This window comes from Tribolium madens, unplaced genomic scaffold (genome assembly GCF_015345945.1).
Source record: "Tribolium madens isolate multiple individuals breed KSU strain unplaced genomic scaffold, Tmad_KSU_1.1 Scaffold_96;HRSCAF=242;Tcas5.2_LG5, whole genome shotgun sequence".
NCBI lineage: Eukaryota > Metazoa > Arthropoda > Insecta > Coleoptera > Tenebrionidae > Tribolium > Tribolium madens.
Genome location: NW_025401068.1, coordinates 2989235 through 3008415, shown reverse-complemented (window position 1 = coordinate 3008415; position 19181 = coordinate 2989235). Strand labels below are relative to the sequence as shown.

General features: G+C 36.6%; 7 protein-coding genes across 10 annotated transcripts in view; 4 read left to right on the top strand and 3 right to left on the bottom strand.

The window, feature by feature from the left end:
• LOC123013688 (symplekin) overlaps window positions 1-2347 on the bottom strand; it is a 5784-nt gene extending 3437 nt beyond the window's left edge. Inside the window, exons 1-4 of the mRNA XM_044412397.1 lie at window positions 2156-2347; window positions 1909-2105; window positions 1471-1860; window positions 674-1424 (exon numbers count right to left, since the gene is read on the bottom strand). Of these exons, the coding sequence (XP_044268332.1) occupies window positions 674-1424; window positions 1471-1860; window positions 1909-2105; window positions 2156-2194 (1377 nt within the window). The 5' untranslated portion in view covers window positions 2195-2347. The remainder of the gene's footprint in view (window positions 1-673; window positions 1425-1470; window positions 1861-1908; window positions 2106-2155) is intronic.
• LOC123013887 (GRIP and coiled-coil domain-containing protein 2-like) overlaps window positions 1-6786 on the top strand; it is a 13482-nt gene extending 6696 nt beyond the window's left edge. The window contains exons 11-14 of the mRNA XM_044412739.1: window positions 2512-5726; window positions 5776-5956; window positions 6049-6498; window positions 6554-6786. Of these exons, the coding sequence (XP_044268674.1) occupies window positions 2512-5726; window positions 5776-5956; window positions 6049-6498; window positions 6554-6727 (4020 nt within the window). The 3' untranslated portion in view covers window positions 6728-6786. The remainder of the gene's footprint in view (window positions 1-2511; window positions 5727-5775; window positions 5957-6048; window positions 6499-6553) is intronic.
• A 200-nt stretch (window positions 6787-6986) lies between these two features.
• On the top strand, window positions 6987-9844 carry LOC123013690 (elongation factor 1-alpha-like). Its single transcript, XM_044412402.1, has 3 exons — window positions 6987-7137; window positions 7977-8748; window positions 8878-9844. The coding sequence occupies exons 2-3, from the start codon at window positions 7996-7998 to the stop codon at window positions 9508-9510; spliced, it is 1386 nt and encodes a 461-aa protein (XP_044268337.1). The 5' UTR covers window positions 6987-7137; window positions 7977-7995; the 3' UTR covers window positions 9511-9844.
• Window positions 9845-9936: 92 nt separating this feature from the next.
• On the top strand, window positions 9937-10525 carry LOC123013694 (28S ribosomal protein S14, mitochondrial). The gene is made up of 2 exons (XM_044412405.1): window positions 9937-10094; window positions 10145-10525. Exons 1-2 carry the CDS (start codon window positions 10029-10031, stop codon window positions 10466-10468), a joined length of 390 nt encoding a protein of 129 aa, XP_044268340.1. The 5' UTR covers window positions 9937-10028; the 3' UTR covers window positions 10469-10525.
• On the bottom strand, window positions 10503-11183 carry LOC123013695 (60S acidic ribosomal protein P1). Its single transcript, XM_044412406.1, has 2 exons — window positions 11030-11183; window positions 10503-10839 (listed from the first exon to the last, which is right to left on the bottom strand). The coding sequence occupies exons 1-2, from the start codon at window positions 11099-11101 to the stop codon at window positions 10576-10578; spliced, it is 336 nt and encodes a 111-aa protein (XP_044268341.1). The 5' UTR covers window positions 11102-11183; the 3' UTR covers window positions 10503-10575.
• Window positions 11184-11245: 62 nt separating this feature from the next.
• LOC123013689 (PHD finger protein 20) lies at window positions 11246-16630 on the top strand. 4 transcript variants are annotated; one of them, XM_044412400.1, is made up of 7 exons: window positions 11246-12456; window positions 12513-12804; window positions 12951-13118; window positions 14604-14824; window positions 14881-15552; window positions 15631-16027; window positions 16084-16630. In XM_044412400.1, the coding sequence occupies exons 1-7, from the start codon at window positions 11670-11672 to the stop codon at window positions 16556-16558; spliced, it is 3012 nt and encodes a 1003-aa protein (XP_044268335.1). In that variant the 5' UTR covers window positions 11246-11669; the 3' UTR covers window positions 16559-16630. The 4 variants fall into 4 exon arrangements, with proteins under 4 accessions (XP_044268335.1, XP_044268336.1, XP_044268334.1 ...); XM_044412399.1 differs by having other exon boundaries at window positions 11247-11822; window positions 11901-12456; window positions 14881-16027; XM_044412401.1 differs by having other exon boundaries at window positions 11246-12354; window positions 14881-16027.
• LOC123013692 lies at window positions 16619-18278 on the bottom strand. The gene is made up of 3 exons (XM_044412404.1): window positions 17567-18278; window positions 17244-17518; window positions 16619-17198 (listed from the first exon to the last, which is right to left on the bottom strand). Exons 1-3 carry the CDS (start codon window positions 17731-17733, stop codon window positions 16720-16722), a joined length of 921 nt encoding a protein of 306 aa, XP_044268339.1. The 5' UTR covers window positions 17734-18278; the 3' UTR covers window positions 16619-16719.
• Between the last annotated feature and the right edge of the window lie 903 nt (window positions 18279-19181).

Below are 19181 nucleotides of genomic sequence, written 5' to 3'. Positions count from 1 at the left end.
TAATTTTTTGAAATACACATTTTGGATTTTTTTCCAAATTTAACAAAGAAGAAATGCAAAGTTGTAAAAATGTTGAAAAAATGCGTTTTCTCATCTTGATAAAGATGAGACAATGTTCAGAAACAATATGTACAATCGTTTCTTTAATTCTTTTGGAAAACTTTGATCAATCGGTCCAAGAAAATTGTTCGATAGGTCGATTCAAAAATTTACAGGGCTATGAGGGATACATTAAGCTGTAAAAACACCTAAAACAATTAGTCTCCCCATCAATATTTGTGAATACGCGGTAGATTTACTAAAACAAGACAGAAAGTTACTGTTTGCTCTTTACCTTAAATGAATGTTGAGGGTGAATAAAAAAAAAACAAAAAATCGTTCAAAGATCTTCCAGATAAAGTCTTCCAAACATCACCAAAAAATTTAGGAAATATTTTTGTTCCCTTAATTTTTTGGAGTAGTGTATTATTTTCAAAATGTATAGACAAATAAAGCTAACAACTCTACAGAGTTTTTGAAAGTACAATTTTAAAATTAAAGAACAAAGATAAACAATAAAAAATATAGAAAAGTAATAGTAAAATATGCAATTTCAAATTACTGTTTATTTCTGTTAATCATTCATGAGTTTAAGCAGCAAAGCAACAAAAATAAACAGAAATGGTTTAATTACCTTTTCCTTCTCTTCCTTGTCCTCTTCCAATTCCTTCTCCTGCAATTTGATTTCCTCAACCTTTTTTGCAAAACTTTTAGAAGACGGCGAAATGCCAGCTTCAGTTAAATGAGTTGCGATAATTTTTGTCAAAACGTCAATTTGCCCAACTTTTCCACCATCAACATGCTTGCCATACTCTTTACTAAACTCAGGAGGCATTGTAGCTGGTAGTTTACTCATAGAAGACAAAACCAATTGAACGGCTCTTTCTAGCGTAAAATTTTCAGATACAAAGTGCTCATTCAACTCCTGCAGTGTTTGCGTATCACTATCGTTAGTGTCATTATCGAATTCAATTTGAGGATCAAGTCTAGGTCTCTTGTTGTAGATCTGGAGAGACTCAAGTGAGAGAGTCCTCTTGCAATATTTACGTCTCTCATCCGGTTTGGGTACCATTTTAAAAATGTCTTGTTGGGAATAACCCAAATCGATGAGCATCGGAGTTAGTTTCTCCACAAATTCGTAAGCTGCCGGATGTTTAATGAGTCCAGCGAGTTCAGATTTCATTTTTTTGCGCACGGAATTTACTTGAGTTGTGGTTAGAGTTGGAGGTAAATTATTATAAAGTGATTCAATGGCGGAGACAACTCTCGACATAAATTCAGCCCGGTTTTTCGCAATGTTGGTAACAACCCCCAAACAGGTTAATAAGTTAGCACTACTAATGTGAGGAGAGCCATGGAATTTTAAAAGTAATTCGAAAAGAGTACTAAAAAATGCAATTAGAATTTACTGAGATAAAAAGAGAAAAATACTTTGCTTCTTCTTCCAATTTTCGTCTTCTTGCTAATTTTAACGTCAAAGGCACATCATCAAGTGAAAAATCATTTTGTTTTTTGTTCTCTTCTTGATCAGGATATGTTTGTAACAACACAACACATTCTAAAAATTTCACTGAACTAGTCCTAATCCCATCATTGTCACTATCAATCATATTTGCAATCTCTAATTTTATAGCAGACAACTGCTTCCAAGTGTTTTCCATTTCCTCTGTTATAACAGATGCCTTGCACAACCATGCCAAAGTTTTTCGATAAATACTAATTAAAGCTTGAATTACGCGCTTCTGAACCGCTATTGATTCATCACAAAGCAGCATATGAAGGTTTAGCATTACTTTAGGTAAAAGAGATTCACGCACTTTGCTAAAAAAAAGTTAAGTAGGTAGGCTAACTTTTAAAATAAAACCTTACCATATTTCTTCAATAAAACCAACTAATGCTTTTTTAACGTCCCCATTTCTATCAGTCGTAAAATTAAGCATGTTTTGTAAATATTTTGGTAGCAAATTGGGCGACTTCCGAATTAAAACTTCCTGCAATTTGTGAAAGTATTCAAGCTTTTCTACAGCAGACCGGGCTACTGCAGCACTATTTATCCATTGGGTCACCTAAAAAGTGTCCCTTTACTACTGAAAAAAGTTAAATTTTGGATATTTACTAAATCCTCGTCGGAAACTTCATCCATAGAAAATTCCATTTTATAACCAAAAAAATGTTCGGTTGTTGCCACTAAAGCAACAAAATTTAGAAAACAAAGCTAGTTATGTCTAAAGCATCAAATTAATTAAAAATGTGAGCCCATCATCCATTCTTGAAAAGCCAAACATTGAGGTTATGACAAATATGACGTTGCCCAAGTCACTAAAAATAGTAACTTTTGTGTTTTTTTTTGTTGGTTAACTGTAAAATTAATCCCGCTGTCAAATAGTAGTATTGATGTGTCAAAATAATAATCAAAGAAATATTAAAATACCATGTAATTACTTAAAAATTACAACTAAGGTTTAGTAATTGATTGAAATGGAATCGAATACGCCCCCCGAAAGTGGGAAGAAAGTCGTGTTAGAGAATCTATCAAAAGAGGAATTGATTAAACGATGCGAACGGCTTTTGATTCTCGCCCAGAAAGCGAAACAGGCGAAGGATGCGCTCCAGGAAGAAAATACTGACCTAAAAAGTAAACTGAAGTCGGAATCTGGAGATGCTACAAATGTAATTATCGAAAATTTGACCCAGCAAAAGTTGCACTACGTTACCACGATTGAAGACTTGAAAAACCAAAATGCCATTTTAGTGAATAAACTACAAAATTGCACGCAAGATGCACGGCTGTGCGAAGAGAAGGATAGGCTTGAAAGCGAGAATATTTCTTATAAAAGGCAAATCAAGCGTTTGACGGATGAAAATGAGCAGTTGATTACGCATTTGGAGTCACTGGAAAAACAACTTGAAGAGTGCAAAAATCTAGGACTTGAACAGCAAAATCATTTGCTGATGTTAGAAAAGAGCAACAGGTTGTTGGAAGACACTAATCAAAAGTTACAGAGTGACAACACAAGTGATAAGTCTGCAGAGTTGCAGAAAATGCTTAGTATTAGTTTAGAGGAAGTTAAAAAGCTCCAGGCTGAAAATAATTCAATGACGGAGAAAATTGAGGTGCTCAAAACGAATTTAGGGGAGAAGGATAAGAATATTTTAATAATAAGTCAAGAATTGCAAGAAAAATTAAAACTGGTTGACAATTTCGAAAAAATCAAGAATGATTATGAATTAAGGGAAATGAAAGAAGTGGAGTTGGAAAAAATTGTTGAAAAACTCAAAGAAAGACTTAAGTTTTATCACTCAAAAATTGTAAAACTGGCAAGTAATGTAAAGGTTTTGAAAGAAAGCAAAAACGATGTTTTGAGTTTGCTTAAAACATACGTAAATCAAGTGGAAGAATGGAAAGGACAATTGAACGTAGCTTCAGAAAAGTTGTGTCACGAAATTAACAATATTAAACTGCAAAACTCTGAATACTGCAATGAAATTAAAATTTTAAAAGAAACTAATGCAAAATATCTAAAACAACTTGAGGCTCATAAAACTGACGACGAGAAAAGTAAAGAACTTGGCGAGTTTGAGCGGATTTCCAAAGAATATAAGAAGTTGATTAAAGAAAATGAAAAATTGTTAGAACTTCAGATTGACTATCAGCAAACTATAGAAACACTTACTGCTGAGAAAGAGAGTCTGATTGAGAATTTAAGGCAATTGGAGGAAAGACATCAAGAAGAAATCAAAGTTTTCGATGATCAGAGCAAAAAAGATACGATCGAAATCCAGAATAGAATAGAAGAAAATGAAAAAATTTGCATTGAATATCGAAAAGTCATCTCCAAGCTTGAGGAGGATCTAGATTTAAACTTGAGGGAATTAAATGATGTGAAACAGAAGAATTACAGTCTTCAAGAAGCACTTGAACATTCAAAAGAAACGGAAAGACAAATCGCTGATAGAACCAGTGACGAGATACTTAAACTAGTTCAAGAAAATGCACAGTTGGTGGAAATGAATCAAAAATTGCAAACTACGCGTGACAACAGCAAACAAATGGAATGCCAAACTGAGGATTCAACAAACAATGAATTGGAAGAACTCGTCTCAACTTTGAAGAGAGAAAATTCCGAGCTGTTGGCCGAGATGAATGAAATGAATCAAGCGTTGAAAGAAAGAGGAGAAACAATTTCAAAATTGCAATCCCATTGTGAGGAAGTTATGAAAAAGTTGCAGTTGTATGAGACACAAGCAAACAAAAATGTTGACAACATCTCCCAAAAGGAGGAAATAATCAAAAAGCTAGAAGCGGAAATCGAGCGACTTAAAACGAACAGTGACTTAAATTCAAACACATCGGAAATAAGTGATTTAAAAAACGAAATTGAGAATTTGAAAGAAAGATTAAATGCGAATCTTGATTCAAGTTACGCCGATAGTGAGTCCATGTCAACGTCAACAATTTCAAGATCGGAGGAGGCAAACAGGATGAAAGACTTGGAGGGTTCTTGGGAGGAAAGATACGGAAAACTTCGAAACTTGGGCGTGAAATTAAAAGGAAAAGTTCGCGACTTATCCAACGAATTGGTGAAAGAGCAAAACGAGAAAAACGATATTCAACAAAGATGTGCCACTAATATAAAAACAATAGCAACATTGCAAGCCCAGTGTGATAAATTACAAGACGAGTTGGAAGAGAATAAAAAACAAATAAAGGATTATTCGGCTCGATTGGATTCAACTCTTTCTGAAGTCTCAAAAGATAAACAAAAACTGAGCGAAAATGAGGAAATTATCACCATACTTAAGAAAGAATTGGAAGAACTGAATCAAGAGAAAATCACGACTGAAGTGTGGAAGAAGCAAATAAGTGGTAAAGTTTCGACACTTAGAAAGGAACTCGACGCAAACAAAGTTTTGAAAAAAGAATACGAAGCAAAAATCGCCAAACTCAGCGCTGATTTGGAAGCCAAGGAACAAGCGCTGAAAGCCGAGAGCGAGTACCATCAACAAACTAAAAATTCCCTGGAACATTCCAATATCGAACGCAAGAAAAATTCCGTCCTCAATTTGGAAATGCAAGACTACGAGAGGAGTGTTAAGGAGTTGTCACAGAAGTTGGAAAAGAAGCAAGAAGAAATAACCAAGTTGAAAAGTCAGCTAGAATCGCAGAAAAGCACAACGAATGCGGTCCGCGAGCAGAATAAACTTTTAGAAGAACGAGCGGAAGAAATGAAGACTCAAGTTGGAACAACACAGGCTGAAATAGTCGGTTATAAAAAGCAAATTTCCGATTTGGAATCGGTGGTGTCAACTAAGGAGAATAAAATCCACGATTTGACCCAACTGTTGGAAACTGTGCGTTCAGAAAATGAAGAATTGTCGACTGAGTTGTCCAAAGTTATAGCTGAGCATCAGAAAGTTAACGCAAGTTTGAAAACCGAGAAAGAAAATTTGAAAGGTCAAGTTTTGGGGCTGCAACAGACGTTAAGAGAGGTCCAAGATGTCTTAAAACTGAAAGAAGACGAATTGAAAATTGTGCAAAGTGATTATGAAAATTATAAAGTCCGGGCGCAAAGTGTCTTGAGACAGAATCAGAATCGGGATGTTGGCCTTGAGGAAAAACTGTCGGAAGAAGCAACAGCACTACGGGTGAAATGTGAGGCTCTCACTACGGAATTAAACAAGTGCAGGTGAGTTACATTGACAAATCAGTGTTTTTGTCTGATATCAAGTTTGTAGAACTGCTATTGAAGATTTGAAGAAAGAAAACGAAGTACTGATTCACGAAAAATTAGAAATTTCGAGCAAATGTGAAGAAGTGACTAGCGAAGTTGAGGATCTTAAGACTCTTTACGACCAATTGACAAACAAACACCAGCAAACAGTGATCGAACACAGCGAAACCGTCAGAAGTTTAAAGGTAAAATTTTATTTATTTTAAGTGTTTAAAAAAATCATGTTTCATCTGTTGTTTTGTTCAATTTTTAATTAAGGACCTATGTCTCTCTTTAGGTCCATGCCGAGACTTTGGCCCAGTGCTACCGCCAGCAGTTATCAGAGCAGGAAGTTCGCCATAACCGCGAAATAATCGAACTGCAGAGCAAGATCGAGAAAGCCCCGTCCCCGGAGTTGTCACTACCGCCACTGCCGATGCATCGTGAAGAAGGAGAAGGGTCTGAAAGTACCGAAAATACGAATAAAAATCCCATGCATCCTGTACCTTTAGAAAGATTGTTAGGTGGCGACACTGACCAGGAAGTTGCTTTTTTGAAAAAACAATTAAGTGAGGAAGAATCTAAAGTGGTTCACTTGACTGCCTTGCTGGCTGATACAGAACAGGATTTGGCGAAGCATGCCCAGATGAATAAATTGCTGAAAGAAGAGATAAGGAGACAACAGAGAAGTGTGGAGAGGGAAAAACATGCGGAAAATTTGGAGTATTTGAAAAATGTTGTTTTCAAGGTATTTATGATAACGTTATCACAGTCAGGTGGTTGTGTACATAAACCTGTTTTAGTTTGTGACTTTGCATAGCGGGGACGAGAGAAGTCGCTTGGTGCCAGTGTTAAATACGATTTTGAAATTGAGTCCTGAAGAGACTCAGAAACTTAATATGGTGGCTCGGGGCGACCCGGGGATTCGGGGATGGACCAATTATCTTCCTTTGTGGCCATCACCGTCGAAACCATAATTAATACATAGTTGTTGTGTAAATATTGATAAATAAATTATTTCTTATTCACGTTTTAATGGCGATTTTAAATTGAATTTCCCGCGCTAATTACAACCCCGGCGTACGTCACACCCCTTGTTTTTTTTAGCGATCTCATTGGTTTAGTAATTTTAGGCACTTCCCCTATTTCCTCATAATTTACATTTTCTGTGAAAATTAAMTGCAGCATTTGACCTAAAATGGGACAGTTCCTAGTATTTTAGTACCGTTATTGTGTGAAAAACGCAAGATGGTTTAAATGTGCCCTATTTCACGATGGTCGTAAATCAATATTCCATCCCCACCAATAACATTCTCCTTCTATTTCCGTTTGCTCGCGGCTAGGAGAGGTCTGTCGTTTTTCCCGTTCTCTTGCTGCAGTTTCTGAGGTAAGTGGAGCTTTCCCGACTTTTTTACAAATTTTATCAGTTATCAGTCTTTAAAATATTCATCCGGTGCGTGTGACAATCGCATACATTTCCGCAAAACAGGAAAATTTACCCTAGGAAAGTATTTTCTTTGATTATTCGAGATTTTGGCAGATTTTCACACCGGCACTTTGCATCGCCTACTTTTCGATTTTTCCCCAAAGGACAGTTTTTTGCAATGTGTGAAAGCCGGTGTCAAATTGTGACAATCAATACTTTTTAAAAAACAATATTTTTTTCAAAAAAATAAACAAAATTCTTTGTCATTTAAAAATTGTACGAGTTGGTATGTATTTTGCATTTAATTATTTTCTTGCATCAGTTTTATAAGAGTCAGTTTAAATCACATAAGAGCCGGTTTTTTCGACCTACCTCAACAACGATTTTGCTTCTCGAGTCGATAACCGAAACCGGCTTGTCATTGTGGGAGCTAATCGATAATCCAAATTAATTTTGGATTTTTTGATAATATTGATTTAAATGGATTGCAACACAAAATGGCCGCCCTATTGTTCAAAGCTGCATTTCTTAAAGCCGGCCGGCCGGGAGGCACTTAATTTTTTACTAATAAATCAATTTCTTAATGGCAACAACATAAGTTCGTGACCTCTTATTTTCACTACTTACAATTTCACTTGATTGACAAAAAATCAATTGCATTGTTTTGCAACGTTTTATTTTCCTGTTTGGCTAATTGAGTCAAGGTCGTGGAACACCGTTAGGTTCCATTGCTTGTAAACACATGATTTTAATTCAGGGATACGGTATGGGGGCGCCATTGACGTTTCCTCTTTTTACAGGCAATACTCGTAATCCGCCATGGGTAAGGAAAAGATCCATATTAACATCGTCGTGATTGGTCACGTCGATTCCGGCAAGTCCACCTCGACTGGTCATTTGATTTACAAATGCGGCGGTATCGACAAACGTACCATCGAAAAATTCGAGAAAGAGGCCCAAGAGATGGGCAAAGGCTCCTTCAAATACGCTTGGGTTTTGGATAAACTCAAGGCAGAACGCGAGCGCGGTATTACCATCGACATCGCCCTTTGGAAATTCGAAACCTCGAAGTACTACGTGACCATCATTGACGCCCCCGGACATAGGGATTTCATCAAGAACATGATCACGGGGACGTCGCAGGCCGATTGTGCCGTGTTGATTGTGGCTGCAGGCACTGGCGAGTTCGAAGCCGGGATTTCCAAGAACGGCCAGACGCGCGAACACGCCCTTTTGGCGTTCACTTTGGGCGTGAAACAGCTCATTGTCGGAGTGAATAAAATGGATTCGACGGAGCCGCCCTATTCTGAGGCGCGATTCGAGGAAATCAAGAAGGAAGTTTCGTCGTACATCAAGAAAATTGGGTATAATCCTGCAGCTGTAGCGTTTGTCCCCATTTCGGGATGGCATGGGGATAATATGCTTGAACCTTCTGATAAGATGCCCTGGTTTAAAGGGTGGAGTATTGAAAGGAAGGAGGGGAAGGCTGAAGGAAAGACATTGATTGAAGCGTTGGATGCGATCTTGCCACCGTCGAGGCCCACGGAGAAACCTCTACGTCTTCCTCTTCAGGTAAAACGCGTCTTTATTTTTGTTACAATTTGTTATCTCACAGGTGACAAGTTGTGAAAACAAAAAATTATTAAAATGGAATAAAAATTTATAGTTATAACTTGTCTGACATATTTGTCCATATTTTAGGATGTTTACAAGATTGGTGGTATCGGTACCGTGCCCGTGGGCCGAGTGGAAACCGGTGTATTGAAGCCCGGCATGGTGGTTACTTTCGCCCCCGTGGGTTTGACTACTGAAGTAAAGTCAGTGGAAATGCATCACGAAGCTCTGCAAGAGGCGGTACCCGGCGACAACGTCGGTTTCAACGTGAAGAACGTCTCCGTGAAGGAGTTGCGTCGAGGTTACGTCGCCGGAGATTCTAAAAACAATCCACCCAAAGGAGCTGCCGATTTTACCGCTCAAGTCATTGTACTGAACCATCCCGGTCAGATCGCCAACGGATACACTCCGGTTTTAGATTGTCACACTGCTCATATTGCTTGCAAGTTTGCCGAAATCAAGGAGAAATGCGATCGCCGTACAGGCAAAACCACTGAGGAAAATCCGAAATCGATAAAGTCGGGTGACGCCGCCATCGTCAATTTGGTACCGTCTAAGCCACTTTGTGTCGAATCTTTCCAAGAGTTTCCGCCCTTGGGACGTTTTGCAGTTCGCGATATGCGACAAACAGTGGCCGTCGGCGTCATCAAGTCTGTCAACTTTAAAGATACTACTGGTAAAGTAACGAAGGCCGCCGAGAAGGCACAAAAGAAGAAATAACTAGGCTTAGTTCAATCTTCTGCCTCAGGCCCCAAGAAAATCTTCATCAGCAACTATTATTTATTGTTCTCTAGGTGGCTACAGCAGAATTATTTTCATCGCAAGGAATTCAGAAGGAAAAACATTTCCTTTCATCCTCATTTTAGGTTTTTATTTAATTGAACAACTGTAACTTATAATTATTTATGCAGAAAAGGGCATTTCTGATAGAATTTAAGTTTTGTTTCTAATATTATTTATTGTTTTTTTTTGTTATTATTTGATGATGATAGACTTGCAATTAATATGTAAGCAGCTTCTGTAACAAGTACCCAATAAAGAAGCTCAAGATAAAGTTTCAATTATTTCACACGAGTTCAATAACCTACAACTTTATGATGATTTATTCAGATCGCGAAAAACATACGTTACGTTAACGTAGTGACAACCACTGCGTTTACGTAGTTAACTTTATCTGTGACTGTAATAACGTAACGTAAACACCGTAAGAAGTTTAAAATCTGTAAAATTTTCACAATATGAATAGTCTTAAAGCAATTTCTAACTTATTTAGTCACAGTATAACGTGTTTTCAAAATCAAAACGTAAGTTTACTTATCATTTTTGTTAGTGGAGACATAACCTCAAAATTTAGCTTCAACAAATTCGCACGAAATGGGTAAATCGATGGATGATTCGAGATGTAAAACGCCGGAAACTAGCCACGGAGATGGCTCCTGCTCGTCTGCGGGTCAATTCTTTACGAAAGAATGATATTTTACCACAGGAGCTTCGTGAGATAGCAGATGCTGAAATAGCCGCTTTTCCGCTAAATTCAACACCTTTGAGGATGAATAAACGTTGTGTGATAACTTCAAGACCCAGAGGAGTAGTTAATAGGTGGAGAGTTAGTAGAATTGTCTTTAGGCATTTAGCTGATTATAATAAGCTCTCAGGTGTGCAAAGAGCTATGTGGTAATGCTTTTCAGACTTTAGTATAACAAATACAGTACTTTAGAACAAAATTTAAAAAAGAGTTTTATTACTTAAAATACAAGTTGTACATTTTCATAATGAAACTCCAGTTTAGTCGAAGAGTCCCAGTCCCATGTCATCATCGGACTCTTCAGGCTCCTCTTCCTTCTTCTTCTCTTCTTTAGCTGGGGCAGCAGCGGCCGCGGCAGGTGCAGCGGCAGACGCAGCGGCAGCTGGGGCAGCCCCAACACCTGAACCAATCTTAGTGATTAGTTCCTTGATGTTGACACCCTCGAGTGACTTGGCGAAAAGACCTGGCCAGTAGGGTTCAACGTCGACGTTAGCGGCTTTCAAGATTGTTTGAATCTTTTCGCCCTACAACAAAAATTAACCTCAAAACGACAAAAACCAAAAATATCCAAACATAAAGGTAGAACTTGACTCGTTGTAGGTGAAAATACAAAAAGCAAAAGAGGATGAATTTAAAAAAATACGATAAATGTTGATAATCTACAGCTCTTTTCAAACATGGTTAAACATAACCTAAAAAAATATTTCTACTTACGGTAACAGCAATATCATCGTCAGCTAAGATGAGGGCGGAATAGACACAAGCAAGTTCGGCTGTTGAAGTCATTTTCGATAAATTATTTAATCAAATAAATGTGCAAGTCGCCGAATGGCCTTAGCTCAGAGAGAACAAGCACACGCAAATTCGTCTCAAAAAAAAGAGGAAATTTCAGTTGACAAGTGAATTGACTTTCACCCTAAATCAGCGCAGCCAACATTTGTAAATGTCACCACATGATTTTAGCAAGTAGAAATTTTATAAAAACGGTTTTCAATTTATGTTTCAACACGCATTATTTATTTTTGATTAGTAAGTGTTTTCCGTGTTGAATTTTACTTAAACTGATTAGTGTATTGCGAAGTTAATTATTTGCAAGAGTAGGGATTTTTGTCTTAAGTGTTGTCAGCCCGTGATGTTTATGCATAAAAAAAATTGACAGAATTTTATAATTTTGCGCAATTTTTCTGTTTACCAGTGCCATAATTAGTTATTTGAGCCCTTTCAAAGTGTATAGTTTTGATTCTAAACCACTTGAAAACATTGCAAGAAACTATAATAATAACTCATTAGAGCTCTACATTGGAACGCTTGCTTTTGGTTTTCCTCTTAATTTTCAAGTTACAATCAGGAAGAAATGGGTCGTAAGTGTGGCGTAGAGGACTGTTTGTCCGATTCAAACAGACCCGAGGACATAGGAGTAACGTTTCACAAAGTCCCAAGCCATAGTGATACTCGCCAGAAGTGGATATCTTTATGTCGCATCCCTGAAGACAAGAAAAGCATGAAGGTGATTTATATTTGTTCTCGTCACTTTCTACGCATGGATTTTTGTAATTTTAAAGGAAAGAAATATATTTTGCGTCAGGGTGTACTCCCGAGTGTATTTCCTTGGGATAAGTCAAAACTGGAAGCTATCAAAACCACAAAGAGTGAACCTGAAAAGACACAAGATAAACCAGATGAGAAGGAAGCAGATAGTGAAAAAACTGAGACTGAGGAGGTTTCTATGAAAGAAGAACCAGAAGAACCAAATGAAGATAAAGTAGAAGATGGTCCACCAACAGATTCAGCAAAGAGTAAAGAGAAAAGTGGAGAAGCCAAAGAAAAAATAAGAATGAATGCGAATGGACCTATAAATTTTGCAATAAATTCTCGAATTGAGGCTTTAGATAATAACAATACATGGTACCCTGCCAGAATAGTGGAGGAGGATTATGAAGGAAACGAGGTGTTGATTCACTTTGAGAAGTTTTCTAGTAAATATGATGAATGGATTTGTATGGACAGTCCTAGATTAAGGCCCCTGCAGTCACACTCCGGTAAGAAAACTCTCCAACAATTCACTGTTGGGGAACGCTGTTTGGCGGCATGGACAGGCAATAGAAAATTTCCTGCTACTATAACTAAAGTTTTGCCCAATGGTATTTATTTATTTTCAAACATTTTGAATAAATTATTTGTATTTAATGTGTTACAGATACATATGAAGTTTTATTTGATGATGGCTTTGTCAAGAACCTGAAAGCCCATCTGATTTGTAAAACAGAAGGTCGTCCAACGCAGTCTTCGCCATTGTTTGATCCCATCCAAAGTTCAAAGCAGGAACGTCGAGAAAAGAAGAGAAAAATTAACATTGCTGCTCTATTTGGAAAACGCCCGCGTTTGGATATCACAGACGAAAAACCCAAAACGCCAAGCCACTCTCACATTTCACAACCACAAAACACCACAGATCCATCTGAAGAAGTGTTTGACCCTTGGGTGCCACAGTAAGTTTCTTGTTTCTCATTTTTTTATTGTTGTATTTTTGTTGTCACATTAAATTTTTATTGTTTGGCTCGTGTTTTATGATTGTAAATGTGTAAAATTGAAGAATAAATTGTTTCAAGCTGAGAGAAATGTTGTAACTTAACAGGTGGGAAGATGGAAAACCAGTAGGTACAGAGGCACAAATTGAAACCACTGATGGAACTAGAAAGTCCATCATTGTTCCGGATCCACGATTGCCGGAGGGTTGGACTAAACATTTAGCCCAGAGGATGCATGGGGCTTCGGCGGGTAAATGGGACACCATAATAGTCAGGTTTGTGCGATAATTCTGACGTGCTTGTTGCATCACAAAATTCAAAATTAATATTTGTATCCATTTTAATGAAGTTAACAATATAAAAAATATAATAGTTTTTTCGAGTGTATGGTTTTTAAGTTGATGTAAACGTTATACAGGGTAATTAGGTAATTTTAAAAAACAGCAGGACTGTAGAAATTTTATTTATGGCTCGATTTCAAAAAATAAAAAAGTAAATTAAATGGATTTTATAATATACGGGGTGTTCCGTTTTTATTGTTACAAATTAAGGCAGTTGATAGGATATTCAATTTTAAGATAAAAGTTTCCTATAAACATGTATCGAAAAATATTAAATAAGGGAGCTACATTCCCTGAAACGGGTGCATATAATGGATTTCTTGAAATATTTCAACAACCATTGTAGATAAAATTTCAAAATTTGGTACAACTGATAACCTTTATACACCCAATTCAAGGATAAAATGTCGAAATTTTTACTCAGAGGCGTCCTAAACTGGGGGGGTTTAGGGTAAAAGTACCCTAATTATTTTGGCTATTGGTTCGTGCCACTTTCAGCCACAAAATTCTAAATTTCATAGTTTTTTACAAAATAGAGGTCTCTTGCGTTTTTTCGATACAACTTACCGATTTTAAGTAAAATCAGTTTACAATTTGTCTTACAGACCATAAAGAAGATGAAAATTAAAAATTACATTTGTTTCACCGTTTAAGACACCCGTGATTAAAAATTTTGACAACTGATCTTTGAATTTGTTCAGGTGTTATCAGCTATATTCAACTTTGTAATTTTAAATAGGGAACCATTTTTTTTTCATAATTTGAAAGATATTAACTTTCTTGCTAGCGAGATGTAGCATATTCTACTTTTACTAAAAACTATTCTTTAAAAAAATTATCGAAGTTGAAAAAAAATAAAAAAGTTAATAAAATCTAGTTGCATGGTGTCAATGAAAAAAATTGACGTTAACAATAACTCATTAAAAATAAACAAAATAAAAAAATAAATAATAATAAAATAAACTAATCACATTAAATTAGATGTGTTTCTGATGTGTTAGGGGTAATATTGGCAATATTTTCTTTCATTTACTGCTTTTTGTCATTACAATAATGGTATTGTCTTATTTGACGCTATGTACCTAGATTTTATTAACTTTTATTTTTTTTTAATTCTAAAATTGGTAGCTTATACTATATTAAAAGCCATTTAATTTTTGAAATCGGGCCATAAATAAAAATTCTACAGCGTCTGCCGTTTTGTAAAATTCATCCTGTATAATATAGAGAATGCCAGCTAAGACTTTCTCCGACAATTATGTCTTTGTTATTAGTTATTAGTGTACAAAAATTTTTGAACAATACATAAAAACATCAAAATAAATGTTTGTATTGGTTACAAAATGATTTTTGCGTAACTTCGTTTTTGAATTGTTATTTTTTGGGGTATATTTTATTTTTATTTGTTTGTTATGTCAGCCCCGACAATCGCAGATTTCGGTCAAAATCCGAAATAAAGTCGTACTTGGAAGACACCAAACTGATGAAATACAACTGGTCAATGTTTGACTTTACAATTCATCGTCCACGAAACCGCAGAAAGGAGCCCGAATTAGCATCGAATTTCCACCCGGAAATCCCTGTTGAACAGCCACTTGTCGAGCATGATGAGAGTTCCGAGTTAGCCCCCGAAGAAGAAGGTGAGTTTGCTTCAATGTCGCGTTGTTTAATTCTGACGTGATTTTTTTTGACAAAGAAAATAAAAGTCTTCTTAAAATACCAATCGTCGACGACGGTTACCAATGCCCTATCGACGGTTGTGGAAAAACATTTCGGAAAGAGAACTTAGCCCAAATGCACGTCAAACATTATCATCCCGAATACATGAAATTCCTTGATTCGACTCCGAACGTTGCTGATTTAGCTTACGCCAGAACCGTGGGCGAATCGCTCGATAAATCTCCCGGAAGCAAAACTCCGGCTGCAAAACCGTTACAAAAGTCGGCAATTCCACGATCTGCGACAAAAACACACTCACCACAACTCGATTCAGACAAACCTCACTCGCCACAATCGCACAAAATTAAAGATTCCGAGATCATTAAACTGTTGAACACGAAAACGGCTGATGGTAGGAAAGAGAGCGATCCTGTTAAAGCCTTGCCTGCCGGTTTGCCGTCTAGTATGTACCCTGATTTTAAGCTAAAAGACCTTTTGAGTAAGTCTGAAGGGATTCCGAGTCACAACGACCTCAGTTTGAGGGCTCTGAGTACGACTAGACCTCCCGCGGGAATAAAAACTTTGCTACCTGTCAGACCGGAAAATAAGACAAGTCAGCCGTCGCCGGAATCAGAAAACGTCACAAACAGATTAAAGTCAACTTTGAGGCGTAAGCGAGGATTGGTCGACTCGGTCGACAGTCCTAAAGGTAATGAACCACCAGAAAACACCTACATTCCACTGGAGACACCGCCACTTTCCGAACCTAATAACATTATTATTGAAGGTGGTAAGGTGATCAAAATTGTAAGAATGAAACAAGAAGAAATCATCAACTGCACCTGTGGATTCACCGAGGAAGATGGCCTTATGATCCAATGCGACTTGTGTTTGTGTTGGCAGCACGCCTCTTGCAACAACATCGAGCGAGAAAGTCAAGTACCAGAGAAGTACGTGTGTTACATTTGTCAAAATCCGATACGACAGAGACTGTCGAAAAAGTACTTCCACGACCAGGACTGGCTCAAACATGGTGTACTCGCAACAACGAGTTTTCACACAAAAGACGAGGAAATGCTTAGTAAGAGATTCGAAAAGTTGAAAAAGTCGCACGATATTTCTGGGGGGCTACTCGAAGTGAGGGAGTTTGTAAATACGCTAAAGGTTAAATTGAAAATAGCCGAGTAAGTGATTCTACTCACCTGCATTTTTTAAACAGTTACTAATTGTGTGCTTCTAGGGCGAAAAACCACCCGAAATTGTATCTCTGGTCCAAACCATGGGAAAAATTACCGTTGCCTGAGAAGTGTGAAGATGAAAAGCCGAAAGAAATCAAAAGTGAGGATGAGATTAAGACGGAAAGTCCGATCAAAGCGGAGCCTAATTCCGATTCGATGTTAATGATGATTTTGAAGAATACCAAAGAGGAGAGTGCTGGTGAAGATAATTTGGATAAGTTGCCGCCCCCGATTATACCGCAACCAGAAGCTGCGATTGATTCCAGTGTTTGTCGAGTGAATTTATTGGAACACATTGCACATGCCCAGTCGCTGGTTGAAGAGAGATTGGATGATTTTGAAAAGCAAATTGACCAGCTTGAAGACACTTCTATTTATGAGAATGATGAAGATTACCCGAGGACGAGACAAACACTGCATATGCTACTTCGGGATTTGAATACGTTGCAAGAGTTGAGCCAACTAACGACATTATGATGTTATTTTCGAATTTTTTGTTTTGTTTGAAATATATGTCTTGTCAAAGACAAATACATATTTTAGACTGTTTGCTTATTTTTTATTTAATACACATTGAAATATTTATTGTTAACAAAATTAAGCAAAATGAATAAATAGATGTTTTATTTTTCTTTGGTTTATAATTCATCCAAAATTTTCCTGCTCCGTCCCAGTCTTCGTAATTCGTTACTGGCTGTATTTTCGGGCAATTCGCAGATAAAATTGTAGCGAACTGAACAATCGGTCCCTTTGTAAGCATAGGAACGCAGAGCTGGGTCGTATGCCAGCCGCAAACAGCGCCCGTCCCCCAAAATTCCCGCCGAAGGGTTTTTCTTGTTGCCCCCCGGTGTGGAAATAGGCCGCGCACTGTTACTCCAGATCCACAAAAGGCCGGGATTTAACCCCCCAGTCCAGAAATCTCTCCCTCTAAGCTGCTGGTTGCTCTGGATGTACGCGATAACATCCTGGTTTTCTTCAATTGTCTCCATTTCGGTTAAAACCGCACCGAGACGTTTGCATTGTTTACTTGCGGCTTTCCAGTCGTATTCACGACCAGCGCCGTTTTGGAAAATGTAGCAATTGGGGCCCACTCGCGTGAAATTATCAGAGCAGGGCTCTACAAACACTTGTTAAATTAGAAAAAAAAAAATAGTTTTTTTACCATGATCGACGCGATTTCCGGCCATCACAAAGTACAACATTTCTTCCACTCGTCGCAAACGTTTTTCCATGAAATCCGCTCTATAGACCAGCTTTTCAATCGCTCCGAGTAAATACAAGTCAGTTTCTGATACTTGTTGACCTGGCGGTTTTTGATTTCCGTTGACGATTTTTCCGGGAGTGATTTTGCTTTTCCGGTCATCTCCGGATTCGTCCGGAGTCTCATCCATCACGTACGCATCTTTAGTCGGAGGTAGTTGCATTACTCGCTTTCCTCTAATTTTCGCAATTAAATGGGTTTATTTTTAATTTTATGGTACTTACCTGCGATTTGGATTTAGGGCCCATTCTTCCAGGAGCGACCCCCAAACACCTTGCTCGGTCCAAATTGCCGGATTATTCTCAATTTTTCCGACACTTGTCTCATTTCTTAAATATATGCAATTGCTATTATTAAAAAATAGTAAAGGGATTAGTATTAAGAACTTCATTCTTCTTGATACCACAAACACGAATGAAGCGAAAAGTCCGGTGAATCATGGTATGTAAATGAAACTCTCTCTTTTATTTTTTTCAGGTGTATTTTTGTTTGTATCACCAATTTACAACCGTAATTCGAGGAACGTTATTAATGAATGTTACACAATTATGAGGGTGATTATGGTTGTTTTTGAATTTAACGGTTGGTTCTTGAAAAAAATTGTGTAATGTATCAATTTTGAACATTTATAAATAAGTATATTGACCGCTTGACCTACATTTCCTGGGGAATATCCGCTTACTTGAGTGGAACTTCATCGTTCTAGAATTATTAGCAACAAGAAATTAAGAAAAGTTTGACTGACAAATGCAGTTCTCTTTACTTTATTTTAATTTGTTGGCGCTAAATACACCCAAATATTTGATTAAGGTAGCAAAAAAATGAGGAAAATTTAAACTGTAAAATGATTCACAAATAATAATAGAGTTCACTATCAATTATTTCAAAAATTGTCCAATTAAAAATAAATTTTAAAATAATTTTCAAAAATTTAAAGAGGATGAACCAGATTTGTGAATTCAAAACAAGTTCTTTTTGATTATGTTGCCTACAATGTACCAAATTGTAGAGTGAACAAAAAATAAATGAGAGTTTACTGAATTTTGAATTTCAACATCAGTCACAACTGAGGCAAAAATATTCTAAACTAAACTAAAATTTTCAACTTCAAATTTTGGTTTTGAGGAAAAGTTTTTTCAAAATTGTTATACAAAAAATATTTTTAAGACAGCTTAATTGTCTACATTACCACCTGAATTTTGTATTAATTTTTATATTAGACCAACTAATTTTTATGTTTTTTAAGTCGATATTTAACTATTTCTTGCTTTTTTTCTCACTTACAATCATGAAATAGGATATTTGAAAAATTAAAGTTTTCGAAGTATAACAGGTTGAAACAGGTTTTACATTTTTTTGTAAGAATACAAATAACGCATATGCTGAGCTTAATAGTAACAAATGTTAGTAATTATTATAAAGAGTAATAAATTTAAGTACATTATTTTTCGAAAAGATATACAGTATGTCCGGGGATTGGGTTTACAAGAGGAAAAACATTTTTATCTTTGATTTTACAAAACTGCAAAGGAAAAATATTTTTTGTTTCATTTGAAACGAGCCCATCCATAATTAAAACTTCATTATTCTGATTCAGTAGGAAGAAAAGTTAATTTTTCTTTTGATTTTGGACTTTTTTCCTCTGCTTTTTAAGTCTTATTTCATTGGCGGTTTTATTTTTTTAATGATTGTTCTTGTTAAAAATGACTGTATATTTTATCTTAAAGCTGTTTTTTTGAGTTGCCATTTATTAAAATTATGTTTTCCATAAACATTTTTGTTATTTAACGTGCGTAAACTTAGAGTTCCTATATTTGATATAGGAACTCTACGTAAACT